Genomic DNA, 17,917 nt, shown 5'->3' with positions numbered 1-17,917 from the left:
ACCTCTTGGTTCGCAACCCCAGCTGGAACTTTTGGGACGTCTTCACTATCAAACACCATGGTCTCGGCCGAAAACATGCCTGAAAGCTCGGCAACCTGGCCTATAGCCTCAACAAATACTGGATTGGATAGATACCGGTGCAACTATCGAGGCTGCAAGTCCAAACACACCTGGGCCACGCGTGCAGAGCTGAAGTAAGTGCTATCTTCATCTTACGCCACTCATCCAGTGTCAGTTTGAAACCATTGGACATGCCGAATCGGATCTAAAAATTTGACGAGTTACTTCTCTGTCCCCGCGAGCAACATCGTAGTCACTGACATCACTGACTATTGCAGACGGCATATCCGGTACCACGAGAAACCACATGGATGCATCACCCCAAATTGTGAAAGAGCCTTCACGAACAAAAGTGATCTACGCCGGCACATACAAGACCGACACATGACGACAACACACCAAGAGTCCGGAGAGGTTAAAAGGTTTCTTTGCCGTCACGCGGGGTGCAAAAGGAAGTATAAGCGCCATGACAATATGCTCAAGCACTCGAGGAAACACGAAGAGGATGCATCTCGGAGAAGACAGCGAAGGGGATCAAAAGGCTAGGGAACTCTGCTTCTGCAATTTGCGTACCCGGCGGAAGAGTGTCAGTGATTGGTAGCAGCAGGGCAATGCGTGGTAGATCAGCTGAACACAGCGAATGGCATACACCATTTCCATAACCTCTTGCGCTTGAGAATAGTGAATGTGAAGTATTTCCCGTTTTCTCTATTTTGAACGTGTGATGTTCTCTCAGCTTCAGAGATCGAACAACCCGAGGATCCACGGATATATCACCCTTTCCCACAGGTATCACATGGGGCCATTGGAAATAGTTCTCGAAATGCAACTGTGGTGTGTTGTCACGTGCGATGAGAAAGAAGGTCATGTAATTAAACCAAGTGCCAATCTTAGACGGGTCGCTTACTGGGTCCCTCTGGGACTCAACCATCAGCTATCTACAGGAATTGTCCGTCCAACTGTGCGAATCCATTGACTCTTTCATGCTCGCATGTGCCCTCCGCAAGGGAGCCCGACAGTAAGCATTCCAAGCATACACTAGTTTGGAGTTCAGTCCACCCTGGAAGCTTGTAACAAATCAGTTCTGAGGAAGGTAGGGTCTGTCTGTGGTGGACCGTGGTGTTGTTATAGCCTACACCTGTGGTTGTACGACAGTTACCCCTTTGGAATGCCATTTCGAGGTTTGCAATCGTTTGCAATGCCTTGATCATCTCCAAGATCGAATGGTTTTGCCCTGAAGGACAGTCAAATTTCCCGACAAAAGCCTTTGATATTTCGTTAAGGTACTCGTTGGCGCCACAATTTGAAACACAATCGCGCTTTGTTGTGACTATCTTCTGTACAGCAGCGAGAAGCCGCATTCGAAGATAGGAAGATCGCTCCGAGAAAATAGCTAAACGTTTGCCAATCGGTTAGTAGAGGAATCCAATACTCTTCCCAGAGTGTCTTTGAGGGATGTTCTCAGAACTATACATACTCAACAGCGCCGGAGGTAGCGTTTCCATAAGCAGGTTGTCCCCGTAGAAACTAAGATAACTGCCGGTGTGGCTGATCATGACCAGCCAAGTAAGCTTCGGGAAGAATTCGTTTCTCTTCAACAACTCCGCAGCTGCAACGAGATACATCAGGTCGGTTGAGCTTCGGTGAAATGTCACCTGTCGAAACCACCTTTCGGTAACCAATTGCATTGCGGTTCCCATGTCGTACTTGTCAATAACACGAACAGCCTGGAGGATATGTTTTCCATCCATATCAGCAAAGGGGATCATGTCGTTACGGTGGTGGAGCGCGTAGCAAATGGTTTTCATTGAGTCGGGGTCATCCTCGGGGAGATCAATGTTTATCGGAGATTCGGGCGAAAATGTGCGGCTGCTTTCGATCCAGCCGGGCGAGAACATGCGGTCGAAGACTTTGGAGGCCGATCGAAGAATTATGGACAAAACCCTGAGGCGTAGTTGTTTCTCGTCAGGAGAGCCGACGACGAGAATGATGTCACCCGTTGGCGAGACTTCGACGGTCTTCGAGTCGTCACCCATGTTTCCGGTTGCCTCACGGGCTCTTGACTAGGGGAAAGCGTGCGCGAAAGATTGGAAACTGCTGGAAGGAGTGATTGGATTTGGGAAGGAGGAGTCCGAGAAGAAGTCAAGTGGAAGGAGAAGGAGTTAGAACTTGCCTCCCTCACTCGAACTTTCCCTAACAATGCGGCCCGAGATGCAAACGCACCCTCCTTCGTAATGGGCTGAGCTTGCCTCGGCTGTCAACCCCACCTTCCTTGAGATGAGTGCATCACGCAAGCCACACAACTCGTTTGACTTGAGGCATGCTCATGGCTTGCAGGTCTGCATGTGAGTGGCTGACACCTAAATGCGCACTGGTGACTTCTGCGGGCCACCAAACTCCGACCTCTCAAAATTTTTGATGTGTTGGTTCAATTGGATCTTCCTCACACAACAGTTTCCAACCATCCTATTCACCACAATTGGCTGCGCATCAACATCCACCCATTCCCTTCCGTCCGTCCATTGATCTACTGTAGCAATCCCACGCTAGAGCTACTGCATCCAATGATAGCAAACAAATGTTGAGGCAGGCTCCGGATACCACCTGAAATGCTGCATCATGCATGCATCATATCACCCAACGAGCATGCCTCTCAGAATGCCTCCATGCCAAGAGGCGGGGATATCCAAAGGTACTCTCTCTAGTCACCCCAGAGTGAGTGACCGTCTGACAGCCCTGGAACGGATATATGAAGGGCGGTAGGCCTCGTTGGATTGATGTCCGTCTTCTTCGCGACACGATTCACTCGAGGGAACCTCTCGTCCATCCACCAGCTACTCCGGGAGCACTGATCTCTCCCCTTCCGGTAGGCACATCATCCTCAAATCCGCTCACACTTGATTGGAAACAGCGAGACCACCAAGACTGACCAACCTCTGAACCGCACAGGATTACATTCCCAATCAACACGAAGCGCACCGGTGGGGGCGCTATAACCCCCCACCAGGCACCAGAGCATTTGGCAATGTTACAGTGATCGAGCTAGCGGTTATTTGCCAAATCAACCGCCGAGCGGAAGATGCAGCGACAAGCTCTTGTTCACAGGGCCCTTGGGCTGTAGCTGCACCTTATCTTCGAGTGTTGGTTTGGCAAATAATCCTACTTTTGGTCAGCTGGGGGGAGGCGGCGGAGAAGGGAATGGAACAGCATGGTGGGATTTGGGACAGTGGAGTTCCCAGGTCAACGAGATCAACAACTACAACAACGACAACAACAACAACAACAACAACAGCTACGGCGACTATTTCGAGAGCCTCGCATTCGAAGTGGTGCCGCAATGCCTGCCTTACCAAACAAGCCAGGCCCACAATGGCCTTGGTTGGGAACATCACGACTCTAATCTTTCCCTTCAGCAGATAACCACACTGATTGGAAACGATTCCGACGTTTTCAGATGGGGATCGACTCATGCCACAACGCCGTTGATTCAAAATCTTCCACTCATGCAGCGGGACTTGACTTTGTCAACGGTTGTGGACATGCCGATGCAGCCATGGGACCTTCAGTACTTCCACAACTCCAGTCCGCCCATGGTTGAAGAGCAACTTGACGCGACACTCCAGCTTGGGCAAAACGAATGTGCCTTAATGAGCCCCTTTGGATCGCAAACCACCGGTAACACGAGCTTGGAACACACTCCGGACACGGCATGGCAAACAGGTACCGGAAGCAGCTCGTCAACAAGCCCAATCGGCTCGAACGGTGATCAGCTTATATGCGGCTATTCCAACTGCAACGCCACACGTCTAACCCAAAAGGCGCTCAAGTACGTTTCTTTCATCCTATTGCATTGCTCAATGAGGCACAAGTTCTAACATTGTTGTGCCATAACAGGATACACCAGAAGTGCCACGAGAAGAAGTACAAGTGCGACAAAGATGGGTGCCCGAGAGCATTCAGTGTACCAGCACACCTAGAACGGCACCGGAAGACACACCGTCGAGACTCGGAAGAGTCAGAAACATCTCGTTGTTCAGCTTGTCCAAAGACCTTCACTCGTGAGGACAACTTAAGACGACATATCCGGAAAAAACACCCTGCATTGATCAAGAAGATCAATGCGAAGGGCTCAAAGCAAAAGAATCAACATATTGGGTAATATGCCTAGGGGGTTTGCTTGAAGTTGCTGAACGCCCGTTGAACTGGGGCACATCCGGTACCGGGACTGGATTGTCCATCCACCCCCTTGCAGGAGAGGATTGGTCTCGGTGATTGCGGGAGCATGTTCCGACACCAGCTTCAGTTGTGGTCTGGATATTCGCTGCCCCAAGCACCGAAACTCTTCCTCACCTTCGAGAGTGGCTCTTCAACGAGCTTCAGGTTACATGAACTTTCAGCCAGCTGGCGATAGGCATACTGTGCTGGGGTGACCGTTGTGTTTGCTGACCCGTCAAGGCTTTTATCCCTTCCCGGCTCTGTAGACTGCGTCCAGGTTACCCCCAGCTTCGTCTCCTTTTTGTTATCTGATTGACGGGTGATTCAGCATGTTATGGCCCTGGACGTGTGTGTGGATTACAATGATACAGATGGGAAAATGAGACGATGGAGTAGCACTGGACGCAGGCTACAGAGTCGGGAGGGATAGAAGCTCAAATCCGGCAAACACAACGAAATTCTTATTTCCTTGTTAATGAAAGATGGAGGTGGAGGAATATGTGTGCTTGGGAGGTTCAAGTCGTCAAGGGTTGATCGTGCCATCTTCTCAATGCTTGGGGGGCAAGCCTTGACGCTCTGAATTCTTCAAGTGGGTATCTTTCTCGTGGTAGATAGCGATGCAATAGAAGGGGACATACTTACTCCCTTAATCTTCACCTGTAGTTTTGCTTTTGCGCCCGTTCTCTATCCGCTGGACATATTCCGCTGGAGTTCTGCGACCCATTGAATTCCTACTCAGTTAAGTATTGAGAGTAATCAGCTGATTCCATCATCCATATGGTACACATCGCATTCAAAATCCCCTCTTTGGCTACAACCTGTGGCATGTGTCCTGTTATGACTTCCATGATTCTTCTACTAAGATGCCGACGTCATCAAGTATGGCGTGCCCAGCCTTTCATGGATTTCTCGCGTCCTGTCAGAACCGAAGGATGCCCCGACTATCATATGTGAACATAGGCCGGGTAGGACCAGCAGCTCACTGGAAGGCGCCTTCCGAGCGAGAGGGAAGACAATTTTTACTCCAGGGAGACTACAGCACTTGGGCTTTGACATCGAGAATTACACGAACCGCCATTCAGGGAAGCGAAGAATGACTCCCCCTGCCCTTTTCAGGGATCAACAGGGCTCGTCATCGTCGCTTGGCTCGCTGTTCTTTTCTTTTTTTTTTTTTTTTTTTTTCCTCATCAAGCCTATTGTTCTTACATCAAGCGTAGCCAAGTGTTGGCCATCGTCCCTCAGTGACGTTAACGGGGCACTCCCTGATCCTTACAGTTTGTACTTTGCCGCCTTTTTCCCCTTCTTTTTCCAGCGCACAGCGAAGGTTCCTTTCGCCGTTTCCTACCGACGCTTCCGAGCATGATGAGGATTGCATTCCACTCACCAACATTACTCTTGAATGTTGAGCTATTTGGCTTGAAAGATCAAAAAAAACTACTCCACTAAGCACATGAAGTAATTCATATAACAGAGGTGATTGGGGAGCAAGAACTCGGTGGAAGCATTGTAGGTTTGCTGGGAAGGCGGGGTATTTCGAAGAAAAGACATCAGAAGAAGAGGAAGCTCAAACATTGTCAACGAGGCTTATAACATAACAGACAAACGAACACTTTGACGGATTAAGCAGACAAGGAAATGGAGGTGCCGAATAAACAACCTTCGAGGGAGAAGAGTAAGAGAAAACTTGCCCTAACGAGAATCTTGTGATATGAGACAGGATGATGCTTTAGCGCTTGCTATTTCTGGTTCAAAACCTTCTCTAGCCTTCTGAACGGACCTACTTCGCGAACCCTGCGTGTGACACTGCAAATTCGTTCGTGAACTGGTCCCTTTACATTCTTTGCGTGTTACAGCTTCCTGACTGTTGATCGTTTAAACTCTGCCACAGTCGCTGGTCTGGTCATGTATCTTGGCTCTGTAACCACTGTGTTAACTTCCATGGGGATTACATCAGTACAGTTACTCGAATGAGCTGGGTCTCTGTGACCTCTCGATTGATAGTCGCTTGACTGGCGATCGCTTAGCAAGTCTGACGTGGTTGCAAAGAGCCATAACAAGCTTTCCGGCTATGCAACGCTGTTGCCAAGCGCAAAAACGCCGTCCCCAGGCTGTTGGTTAAGTCGAACTCAGAAGTAGGGAATGTGACCAGACCACCTGCTATATAGAGTCACTGCCTGCGTCAGTCGCGATCGAACCATTGAGATTGCGACGGCGGATACGTTCGCGCGCGTTGTAGATGTGCTTCATCGTGTGTGCCGAGCCTGGAAACTTCCTCCGTATGATGTCGTTAATCGCGCGGGGAGTCATACCGTTCAGCTCGGCAGCCTCTTTAATCGCTTCAATAACTTCTGGTTTCAGCCTGCGGTGTGGAGTGGGTGCAGCAGGGTGTTGAGCCTGGCCATGGTTATGCTCTCGGTGTACCGCTTTGTCGTGCAAAAAGAAGTGCCAAAGACCGCCCGTCTTGTGTTTCCTGGCGACTGCCATCCACTTGCAACCACACTTGCGCGAAGGTGTCTTGCAAGACCTGACCATGGTTGCAGTGGATTCTTGCGGTTGGCCAAATCGATGGCAAAAGAGATGGTAGCTAATGTAATCTTTGGCTGGCGCTTTAGTCCTGGAGCAACGGCCTTGCCCACGGATCACGGCGAATCCATGATCGACCGCCCATGTGTTGATTGCTTCTTGAAGGCCTTCGATTGTTGTGGAGGGGGGTATGGCGCCAGAGGGTGAGTTGGAAATCTCATCTCCAGGATCAGAGGCATCATCATGCGCAGAGTTGGTCACGGGCTGGGGTGAAGGGTCGTGACTCGGGTGGGAATCAGGACCGCCGTCAGAGTCATCGGCGGAGTCGCTGAGTCCTTCCCATTTTTCGTAGACTTGGTCGGTTTGGTCGAGCTGGAGCAGCTGACTGCCCGTGAGCTCGATTTTGGCATCCAAAGCCCACGGAGGCATCTTCGAAGTCGTGTGCGCAATTCGCGCAAGTGATGCGAGGCTTCTTGTGATGGACAAGAGGAATCTGTTGATAATTAGCAAAGTACGCTGGTGACTGAGGTAATGGGCATCACTTCACGTACTTTGAAATTGATTTGACCCTCCTTTGATGGGAAATGATTTTGGTGTCAAGAGAAAGAAAAGGATGGAATTACAGTGGAGGGTTGAAAATGATCAAGGTAGGCACACCTTCGGACCTGCGTGTTACCGTGGGCGTTGCCGCACTAGGTGCACCTTCCTTCCATTCACTTGTCATGTCTCCATGTGGGTCCAGTCCACCAGCTTCTTTCCGGCATGCAAGTACAAAAGACCATCATGTGGCAGTCATCCCCGACCATATCGAAAATGTTGTTATCCCAGACCAGGCGGGGCATTTACTCTCCCCGTTTCTTCCTCTGGACACCCAGCCATTTCAGCCCATCATGCCCGACCTCAGCCCTCTTTCTTCTACAAGACGACTGCCCCGGTATTGCAGTAAGTCTGGGGTAACAGATACCTTGCCTGGCAGAAAGGGGCTACTGTTAACAAGGTCCGAAGAAGCTGATGAACTGTCCACTTCAAGATATCCTTCCTTTTCTCCGTGATTCAATGGCTTTCATCAATCATAAGCATGCATGTAGGGTCAAAGCAAATCTGGCACCAAACAAACGAATTCTTTCTCCTTGTCTCAAAACAAAGTAACAACTCCCCAAACTTCATGGCTTAGCGTTACCATCCGCCAGCATCTCTTCACTAAATCACCGTCAATGATAAACACCGTTCTCAACCGAAAGAGAGCCCTCGTCCATCCGCACGCAGTCAAAACAGATCTTCGCCTCCCTCTTGAACTTCTCCAGCTCCTCCTTGATAGCCGCCGGTCCCCACTCCCTCTCACCCATGCACTGGCACTCACCCGCCACACTAACCGCCTCCTGCTCAGCCAGCGGCTCAGCCGCTCCCAACACCTCGCTCAGGGGGACGGTGGCAATCCAGCCGAACTCGTCGTAGGCATTGACCCACGAGTTGTTGAGCTCAGGCCTTTCACCACAGACGCACCCGTCATCTTGGGCCCTCGAGCGAATGAGGTCCACGACACGCTTGTGCAGACGAGCCGCACGTCCCTCGATAAGGCCTAGGTAGGAAACAGATCAAAACGAGTTAGCTTCAAATTCAGCAAATCCCATGAAAGGACACTTCACATATAGCAGTTGAGAAGATTTGAAAATTACACCGAAACTTCATTGGCAGAACCTTCTGCACGACCGCATCTCTCTCGCAGAACCGAAAAAGGCTTCCAACTCCTCTTCCCTCGTACTTGACCATCAGGTCCAGACCAAGCTCCGCAAAAGCTTTTTTCTGGCCCAAGGCCCACGCAGCAGCAACCAGCCAGACCATCTCCTGGGCCGTTCCGTTCGGCCCTCTGACCATTTCTACAACCGCCATGAACCAGCGGGGCCACGGGACGAAGATGTTGTTTGCCAATTTGTACTTGGCAATAGCCACCTCGAGGTGGAGGAACTCTCTGGCATTTGGGCCAGGAGCAGGCGCAGAAGGGGCAGGCCGACGGATGAACTGGCTGGAAAAAGCGAGGACGTGGAAAATTGCTTTCATTGCGAAAGCGTCGTCATCTGGGAGAGCGATCTCCCGGGGAAGGGGCGGAGAAACAGAAGCAGAGCCAGGGTGGTGGTATGAAATGCCTTGCATTTCATTGGCGTATGGAGCCAGGAGTTCAGCGAAGACCGAAGAGGCTTCGCGAAGGCCGATGATGTCGACCGAGATTTTTTCTTCGAAGCCAGGCGGGCCGCCGACAAGGAAAACGAGGTTTGCACCTCTCGGTGCATCCTCTTCGGACGAACAGAAGAGCCGAGAGACGCGAGGGGAGAGTTGGAAGGCTGGGGAGGGAAGTTGGTGTTATCCATCTTGGATAATGTTGGGAAGGGACGGAAGATATATAGAGGTTGAGGTAGGTAGGCCGGGGTTTTTTGGATGAAATGTGTGTGTGTGTGTTGGTTCTTTTTGTATTGTTGCAAGTTTTGATCGAAACTTGAGAGATGTAGTCAAGTTGAAATAAAGTTTTGTTGAAAATGAAAAGTGTGCAGGCATTTGCAGTCAATGATCGAAACTTGGATGGAACTGTCTCCGACGATCGAAACGACAAAAAAGAATTTGAGCTCAACTCTAGCTGAAGAAGAAAGGAAAGAAAGATCGAAGAGGACGAAAGGGAACAAAGAAGGCGTTTTATACCTCTACTTCGAGGACTCGTAGAACCTCTTGTGTTGGCATACAATAGGGACGAAATCTATTGAGTTCATCTCTAACACATAGGCAGTAAGATTTAGGCTTGCTTCTTTCTGAGAGCTTAATGATGAACAGAACCCTGGCTCGACTACAATAAGAAGTATAACAGTAAACAGATATGAAGTGGCTTGCCTATGACAATGAAACACAGGCTCGATGTAAAGTTCAAGAGCAGTGGATATCAACAAAGTAATATATGCAAACGTTGCAGAGCTAGACTGAGAAGCTAATGACAAGGGTCTGAAACCATAGAGTACGAAACCTATCATCTGATCTATTCGGTCCCAGCTTGGTTTCAAGAACCGTAAATCCGCAATGATTGTAGACTTCAGATGGAAGTTATGAACTGGACTCATCGCATCACCCCTTTAGACTCGACATCCACATAGGTCAAGCGTCCTCCTTCTCTGAGGCGGTTGCCGCTCAGACGGTGCGCGCCCGCGCTGCCGATCTGCGCTGCGACATCCACACTCTCTGCCGCCGCATCTGCATGTTCCCGATGACTCCTGAGGAACTTGGCCGTCGCAGCACCCCGTGGATCGCTCGCTACAACTTCCGCCCTCAACCTGGCAGCGGCCCGCAGGTCGTCCATCCTCACATGCGTTCCCTTCATGGTCCTATTCCAATGCTCGGTGGTGTCGATGCCGAGCGTCATCACTCCCGAGCCCCTGACCCCGGCCGGCCCTGCCACCCTCGACGATGTCCTTCATGCGGTCAAGTGGGCTCGGTGCATACTGGTCTTCGTCGTCTGCTACCCTCCGCGGCTTCCCCCGCGGCTTCCCCCCAGCCCCACGCTTCCAATGCCCTGGTTGTCGCTGGCAATGCGCTGGTTCACTTTGGAGGTGTGGTACAGTAAGACAGGGCCTCATCACCAACCGTACCACTCCACCAAAGCAAAAAGCAAGCATCAGCCAAGCGGCGAAGCAACAATGGCTGCCACGGCCCAGCAGAACATAGACCATGTGATAACTATTGTCAAATTCTGCCTGGCACCGATGTGGCGCTGCTCACTGGCCGCCTCGACTTTGAGGCGTGGAATTTATGCCTGCGCGAGTATTTCAGTGGGAACGGCTTGACGTACATTCATCCAAAGTGCTCTCTTGAGCATCGCAATGATTTCCGAGAAGTCCTTTACGGCGAGGAGAAATTGGTGGGTGAAGGGCACGAGAATATACGGCAAAGCGGGGCTTCATGAGTCGCACACGTCAGGACCGAGGAAAATCACGGGCAAGTGGGAGCGTCAGGACCTCCCTCAAGCATTTATGTGTCTTCCGACACGGGGATGCGAGTTGGCGAGAACTTGTTGATATAAAGCCAGACGGGGGAGATGGCCTAACAGGTAGCGCACCGGACCATAATAGGTGTCGATGCAATAGATGGTCTCATGGTCCGGGACCAAGTCGAGTACCTCTAGATCGCAGGTAGGTGTAATCTTCGGCAGGGTTCTCGTAGTGGTCTTGTGATACCGCGAGTGGTCCCAGTATTGGGCAGGGCCCTCTCCCTATGTAGTAGCGAATGTAATGCCCGAGAGCCCCAATCTTGAGCTGTCTGTCGACGGGCTCCTACTCGTCCAAGTGGGCTAACAGGTCTTGAAGTTCTGGTGCCGGGAAGCGAAAAGAACTGTTAGGCATTGGGGTGGCGGTTACGCGAGTGGGTGTAAACGGAGTCATGGTCGGGACCGGGGATGTGTAGAGGGATTGGACTGAGCATTTGTTCAAAGTTTGGTGTGTCAAGAAGAGAAAAACTAGGGCCATACACATCGCCCCCTATACTTATACGTATATCTACTTGATAGCTGGCCGAAAGAAAATTTTCGTTTTGGAAGGTAAAGTAGTAACCCCAACTATTGACTACCTACAGTTACTACTTCGAAAGCTAAAAAGGAAAACAAAAGGTATCCCAGCATTAATTTCAATACAATCTTCCTATAAAGTAAAGGATTCGAAGTATCATTAGAATTTTCACCTTCGTTATCGCTATTGCTATCGTTGTCATTATCATTATTATCGCTATCGCTATTGTTATTATTTAGTCCGTTGTCGCCATTATCGCGGGTTCATTTTCAGAGTTCATAAGTGACAATTGCGAATACTATAACCTTTACTCCTATCTCCCTAATTTTAGAAACTTTAGCAGCCAAAATAAAGATTTCACATCCAACTAGCGTGGTGGAGTTTGGGTTGTCAGAGGTTTGACAGGGTTGGGGTTATATATGCGACATATGTGAGTGTGAGTGTAGGTGATAATGTGTGTAGCCCTAGTTTTTCTCATCAAGAAATGGGAGTAATAGGCCAAATGCAGCCAGCTACTTGCTCAGTCGAGGTCAAGATTGGCATTCATTTGAGTGGGTGAGGATTGATAACCTCAAAAAACAGACTACTTACTACCGAATGCAAAAGGTAAAAAAAGAGGCAAAAGAAACTCTGGGTGTGTCCCGTAACGGATTCGAACCGTCGTCTTCCTGCAGCACGCATGTAAACGAAGATTTACCTCGCCAGGAATGTTCCCAGTTACACCAACGGGCCACACCACGGAAGAATGGTCAGTTAAGGGACCTTTTATACCGGCACTGTAAGTGTTCGAGAGTTGGGATGACGAGGAATGGGTAGGGGAGCGTCAGGTCGGAGGAAGGAGCCGCAGCTGCGGCAGGTGCGTCAGGCAAACTTGGAAGATGCGGGCAACAGACCACAGAGGGAACGACACTGTCCCTGATCCACTGGTACGGCCACTCGGTTGATGTCCAAGATCCAGTCAAATTTCGATGGGTAAGTCAATTAATGGATGGAGGGACAAGTGAACCATGATTTCGAGAACTTGCGACAACAAAGCTTTGAGGAACCAAATATCCGTTGGGGTCATTGTCGGAAATATTTGCCCGGCTGGCACCGCAGATACAGCACTGGCTTCCTGCATCTCTGCAACAAGTCCTCCAGGAACATTTAACATGCATGGCAAGAGCAAGCCGAGATGAGAAATTGGATCGAAAGGCGAAAGATCCACTCAAGTCATTGACAGAAGGAACGGACAACGATGTGGGACGTCGCCCTCTCTCAAATTGGATGCCTTCAACTCGATGACCCTTTGGTTCTGTCAATCAGATTCCTTGCTGCAATGAAACCCCTGACTTTGACACATGCTGTAAGAAAACACGCTCCAAGACGCCATGCTAAAAAAGACACGCCATGCCATCATGCACCCGCTATGCAACAAATCTGTTCCCCATGCAATAGTCCCCGCCTCCATGCACCCTGCTCAATCCATGCGACCTAAGCGTCCAGCATGCAGCCAACTCCCGTGCAAAAGCTCGCCACTCCTCCAAAAAACAACCACGAGCCTGCCCAGCCAAGAGCCCATTCCTCAAATAGACTGCCAATAAGGCCCACCCGGCTTCCCCAACCTCATCGGCCAGCAAAACACCCTCTCCTCCGGCTCCGTCCTTTCAATCCTCGGATACACCACATCCCTCAACTCGCTCTCCTTCTCCCTATCAGGCGGCAACGGCAGCCCCGTAGCCGGATCTGACTCCCTCGGCTCCCACCAATCCTGAAACCCCTCCCACTCCACCTTGAAACTCGTCACCAATCTCTTCTTCCTCCTCTGATCAGGCATTCCGCCCCACGGACAATTTTTGTCGTTGATTCCAACCGTCAAATCCGTATACCGAAATATTCTCTCAGCCGCTACCGCCGTCTCGCGGTTTCCGCATAACAAGACGATATACCGCATGTCAGGGACTGCAGCCTCAATTTCGTAAGTAGCTCTGCCGTCCAAGATGGGAGCTTCCACCCATTTGCTCCAGCTGAAATACCGATGGCCCATGCGCTTGCGGAAGAAAGAACGGATGGCGTCGGGACCCTCGATGCGCTCGAGCCAGCCCATTGCGTAGCAGAAGCCGGAGGAGATAGGGCCGATGACGACCATGTCCCAGGACTCGGTGGTTTGATCGGCAGGGAGACGGAGATGGTGGTGGTGGTCGCGAAGTAGGAAATCGGGAAGGTCCAAGGGGGCTAGGCGAGGGTAGGGAGGGCAGATCAAGGGGCTGGTGAGGCTGGCGTAGGGGTTGGCGGCGGCGGCGGCGAGGGCGAGGCCGATGTAGCGCGGGACGCCGATGCCGTTGGAGGCTATGAAGGCGATTGCGTCAGGAGGAAATCCTGGTGGAAAGGTTAGTATGCCTACTTGATATCCTTGAGGATGGGCTGGGAATGGATATGGGGATTCTTACTCTTGCCCTTCTTGTCCATGTCCTTTTCGCTGGGTTGGTAAGGGCACAACTGCATGTTCGTGGGCTCAGCCATGAGTGTTGCGTGCGGATCGACCCATCCCGGCCACAGCACGTGGTTGGGAATGGGGTTGTTGTCCTGGTACATCGCGGCGGCTTTTGAAGGTCAAGGAAGCTGAAGTGACGATACCAATGCTTGAGCGTTGTCAAGCTTTGGTGTTAAGGGTTGGACTTGCTCTAAGAAGAGTAGAAGACTGTTGAACAGAAGAAGCCCACCACGAGAAGCTAGTTGCTCCGGTAACAGGTAACATGGAAGAGCACGATGAGGAATCACGAAAGGCGGCGCTTTGGTTTTTCCGTAACACATTATCGTGCTCATCTTGCGCACAGTGCCCGTCCTGACAGCAGCCGTTTCATCGGAGAGCGAATAAGAAGACAATGCTAGATAGGAGCTCCATTCTGTGATGGAAGAACCGCAGTTCACGATGCGCCAAGGAGGTTCAGGATGCAGCCAAGGAGGGTTTGACAGCTGTTGAGCGAGGACCCTGACGGGTACCTGGTTTTAGGGCTGAACCTGACTCACGTGGGCAGCCCTGTAGGGCTGGGCAATGTATCAGAGTTGGGACGAACCTGTCATAACCGGAGCAGTGGGTGGAGACGGGAGATAGGCAGAAAGGAGGATATCAGATTGCGGTCGATTGGACTCCGTGAATCGGAGCGGCAATGGCTCTTGGCGGCACTGACGAAGTTTGCGACATGATGATTTTGGAGGTGAACCAGCCATGAAGGCGATAAAGCTGATGCACAATGGGGCCTGGAGGGGAGCATGGTGCATTCTGGATTTACTTCTCTTCTTAGGGAGCAGCTGGACCATTTCACGTCGGGTTAACGTGGAAGGTATTGTAGTACCGCATGACAGTGGCACATTCCAACCGGATCTGGCACGAAGTGGGAGCTGCCCGCGGAGTTCTGTCGCATAGCCCTGAACTCGAGGCAGACACTCGACATTTTCTCCACTTCTGACCGTATAACCACATTATCAAAAGCAACATGGACGATTTCACAGCCATATACGACAAAACAAAACATCAACATGCTATTTTTCTACACCGATGATGGGACAATTAACGAGTGTCCATGTAGATGTGAAACAAAAGATGGGCGGCTGACAAGGTGTTCGATGGCCCGTGCGCTGGTAGAAAATGGTAGGAAAAAAAGAAACAGAATGCGCCAGCCGCGAATCGAACGCGGGGCCCATCGATGGCAACGATGGATTTTACCACTAAACCACTGGCGCTTTTAGTGTTGGATGCAAGTTCTTCGCAAAACCTAGGCCTATAAAGTAAGATTCCCAACCTAACCTTCCGGCAATGTTTTTTTCTTTCGCTGAATCTCATTGAGAGGATATCGAGACACTCGTTTATTCTGTCTGCTTGTCTGATCATCGATGCAAATCAATTTGTACCAGACTATTGTTGAATGCGAAAAACAATTAATGGATGAAAATGCTTGGATGATTAGAAAGACAAAATGCCGACAGTGCCATATGCGAGTGGAAGGGGAAAAGAAAAAAGGAATGGTATTGCCTGCCTATGTAACGCCAAATAAACTCCTCATGTACCCATCAGGCTTAGAAGCCAAAGATTTTCCCCTTAAGATATAACCCCAAAACGAACATATAGCTTATTTGAAACGGAAATCAACATTGCGACCACACTACTCAGAACGGCACACCCTCCCTATGTGACCTCTTCCAGTATACCGATCCAGCCGGCAACTCCACCGGCGGCATATTCTGCACCCAACGATTACTGCTATTCAACTCCTTCGGCGACCTCCCACCCGGTAGCTCCCTCGGCCCACTAGACGGCATCTGATACCCACCCCTGTACTCCGTATTTGCTACTTGGTACACTGGCGGATACTTCACCTCTCTGCTCGTCACATTCGCATATACCGGGATCGGGTACTTGGGAGGTAACGCCTCCACTTCCTTTGCTCCGTCCTTGGGTAGAGGTATCGTGTAATCACCGCCTGTTTGATCTATCATTTCCTTGATTGAGGGGTTTGGCGAGAAGGGGAATGATGAGTTGGACGAGGAGGAGGAGGAGGATGAGGAGGATGAGGAGGATGAGGAGGATGAAGACTTGGATGTTGGCCCTGACTTTGATTCGGACTCCTTCTTTTCTTTGCGATATCTCCGTCTCAGCCAGATGACTAGGACGATAGCGATGCATATGAGCGCCAAACAGCCTACTACTCCGCCGATAATGGCACCGATGGTGTTGGGGTTGTTGATGTTGAATGTGCTGCTGTTGCTGCTGTTGGTGTTATTGGTGTTGTTAGTGTTGCCGCTGTTGATGTCGATGTCGTTGTTGCTGTTGATGTCGCCGTTGGAGCCTGAGGTTGAGGATGCAGATGCTGTGGGCTCGGAAGCGGAAGATGGTTTTGGTGAGAAAGTCGTAGAGACAGCTGGCTTGGTTGTGGAACTGGAAGTGGTGTAGCTGCTTGTTTCGTGGTGAAGGCAAGGTAGTGCTCGGTGCTAGGACTTTTGGCGCATGCGAGATATGTGAAGGGGTCGAGTCCGCTTGTTGCGGTTAGGAGAGCTGTCATGCAATAGTCGTTGCTGGTTTACGTTCAGTCGAGTCAGCACGCCGAAAGGCAATCTCGCGTTTCTCGAAGGGTTGTACATACCAAGTAATGGTTGGTAACGAGGAGTCATCGGTAAAACCACATCCCTTGGAGCAGGCATGGCTGTCGACACAGCTCCCCGGCAACCCGCACTTTTGGACTGGAGCCGAAGTTGGACAGAAACCCCAGATATCGTTCATAATATCGACTTGCGCAGCATAGCCCGCACTTGCTGTCTTTGGTTTTGAAGAGTCACCACCTAGGAAGATGGTTGACATGGCCGGTGGAAGGAAAGGCGTGATTGCTTGTCGTCTTTCTTGTCCTGCCCCTTTGTTGCGCCATCCTCCTCCCAAGATCGCAAACCCAACCGACCGTCCTATGCCCGATAGGACCAACAGAAAAATGAACAAAGGAAACATTGGTATTGGGGGTATATTATTGACGCATTGGAGTAATAAATGGCGAAAACCCGAGAAACAACAGATACCACCGGACGGTCTGCAAGCCAGGCAGACGCCGTGTTTGCGAAGAGAGAGGTCGTTGAAAGGATGGGAAAAACGAGGATGAACAGACACAAAAGTGCAAGTGAACGAAACATAGGGATTGAACCCTTTGCCAACCTCGCAGAGACCATACCACGAAGTTGATGCCGGTCATGGCCCTAGGCCCATGGGCAATGTGGCCAGGTATCATGGCGCTGTTTCATGAACTTGGTCGGCCCATACCCGGTTGTTTGCTCTGTTGCCGCCATTGTAACAGAACTTTGGAGACTCGAGATCTCCAAGTTGGAGTTCAACGCTTCAGCCGCCCCGTTCAAGTGCCATCCGCCGTGCTGTCGATGTTTTGGGAAAATGGTTGGTGATATCCGCCGACGCTTGTGGTGTTGGGTCCACCGGTGCAAGCATTAGGGGGAACTGTTAGTGCTAACATGCCCCGGAACTGGTCGCCTAACGGTAGCACCTGCATGAGCACAGGGGATTGGGCGAATCGCAGTCGCTACCGGATGGCCGGCACTGCCAAGGGCGGTTAACTGCTGAAGCCAACGGGATGCCGCGACTCTGTTATCCGCTGGCGGCAACGCTGCGATGTATCCTCGCGTGTCTTTTTCCTGCGCCAAACCGTCGAGCATTTCTATGTTTGCTCGTTTCGATTTCGGTTGTTTGTCGTTGTTGCATCGTGGTCCTGTTTCGGGAATAGCTAATGTTGCTCATGAGCGGCGATGATCAAGATCTCTCAGAACTGGAAATGTTTTTCTTTATGGTTTCCCGTCTTCTGGCGACGGCCTGGGGATTTTGTCTCCTTGACAACACAAGTGCGCTTCGTTAGCACCAACGAACTGAGCGAGCTGGTATCATAAGTCCCAACAGCTTTCACCTTCGCCTACCCGCGGCTCACGATCGGACAGCTAGCCTTGCGATTTTACTGGTCTGTTCAGAAAGCGTCATCCGCGACAAGCGCTCCTTCTCTTCCGAGTGGCCGGCTCACTGTTGGCGTGATATCCATATGCAAGTCATTGCGAGGAAG

General features: G+C 50.8%; 5 protein-coding genes and 2 non-coding genes across 7 annotated transcripts; all 7 read right to left on the bottom strand.

Annotated features, from left to right (window-relative positions):
• Positions 1–747: 747 nt before the first annotated feature.
• On the bottom strand, positions 748–2,372 carry SMAC4_08971 (uncharacterized protein). Its single transcript, XM_003345588.2, has 2 exons — positions 1,538–2,372; positions 748–1,453 (listed from the first exon to the last, which is right to left on the bottom strand). The coding sequence occupies exons 1-2, from the start codon at positions 2,094–2,096 to the stop codon at positions 999–1,001; spliced, it is 1,014 nt and encodes a 337-aa protein (XP_003345636.2). The 5' UTR covers positions 2,097–2,372; the 3' UTR covers positions 748–998.
• A 4,060-nt stretch (positions 2,373–6,432) lies between these two features.
• On the bottom strand, positions 6,433–7,227 carry SMAC4_08970 (uncharacterized protein; the record flags this gene model as incomplete). Its single annotated transcript, XM_003345587.1, has 1 exon — positions 6,433–7,227. The coding sequence occupies one exon, from the start codon at positions 7,225–7,227 to the stop codon at positions 6,433–6,435; it is 795 nt and encodes a 264-aa protein (XP_003345635.1).
• A 782-nt stretch (positions 7,228–8,009) lies between these two features.
• On the bottom strand, positions 8,010–8,949 carry SMAC4_08969 (uncharacterized protein; the record flags this gene model as incomplete). The annotated part of the gene is made up of 2 exons (XM_003345586.2): positions 8,010–8,377; positions 8,475–8,949. 2 exons carry the CDS (start codon positions 8,947–8,949, stop codon positions 8,010–8,012), a joined length of 843 nt encoding a protein of 280 aa, XP_003345634.2.
• A 3,024-nt stretch (positions 8,950–11,973) lies between these two features.
• Positions 11,974–12,068, bottom strand: SMAC4_14140. The gene has a single exon. It is a non-coding gene; the product is annotated as a tRNA-Ser (tRNA).
• An 832-nt stretch (positions 12,069–12,900) lies between these two features.
• SMAC4_08968 (uncharacterized protein) lies at positions 12,901–13,910 on the bottom strand (the record flags this gene model as incomplete). Its single annotated transcript, XM_066090874.1, has 2 exons — positions 12,901–13,694; positions 13,766–13,910. 2 exons carry the CDS (start codon positions 13,908–13,910, stop codon positions 12,901–12,903), a joined length of 939 nt encoding a protein of 312 aa, XP_065947829.1.
• Positions 13,911–14,988: 1,078 nt separating this feature from the next.
• On the bottom strand, positions 14,989–15,059 carry SMAC4_14139. Its single transcript has one exon. It is a non-coding gene; the product is annotated as a tRNA-Gly (tRNA).
• A 371-nt stretch (positions 15,060–15,430) lies between these two features.
• Positions 15,431–17,520, bottom strand: SMAC4_08967 (uncharacterized protein). Its single transcript, XM_003345584.2, has 2 exons — positions 16,457–17,520; positions 15,431–16,251 (listed from the first exon to the last, which is right to left on the bottom strand). The coding sequence occupies exons 1-2, from the start codon at positions 16,810–16,812 to the stop codon at positions 15,483–15,485; spliced, it is 1,125 nt and encodes a 374-aa protein (XP_003345632.2). The 5' UTR covers positions 16,813–17,520; the 3' UTR covers positions 15,431–15,482.
• Between the last annotated feature and the right edge of the window lie 397 nt (positions 17,521–17,917).

Source organism: Sordaria macrospora, chromosome 7 (assembly GCF_033870435.1).
Source record: "Sordaria macrospora chromosome 7, complete sequence".
NCBI lineage: Eukaryota > Fungi > Ascomycota > Sordariomycetes > Sordariales > Sordariaceae > Sordaria > Sordaria macrospora.
The sequence above is the reverse complement of the archived record's forward strand: the minus strand, read 5'-3'. Positions and strand labels throughout refer to the sequence as shown.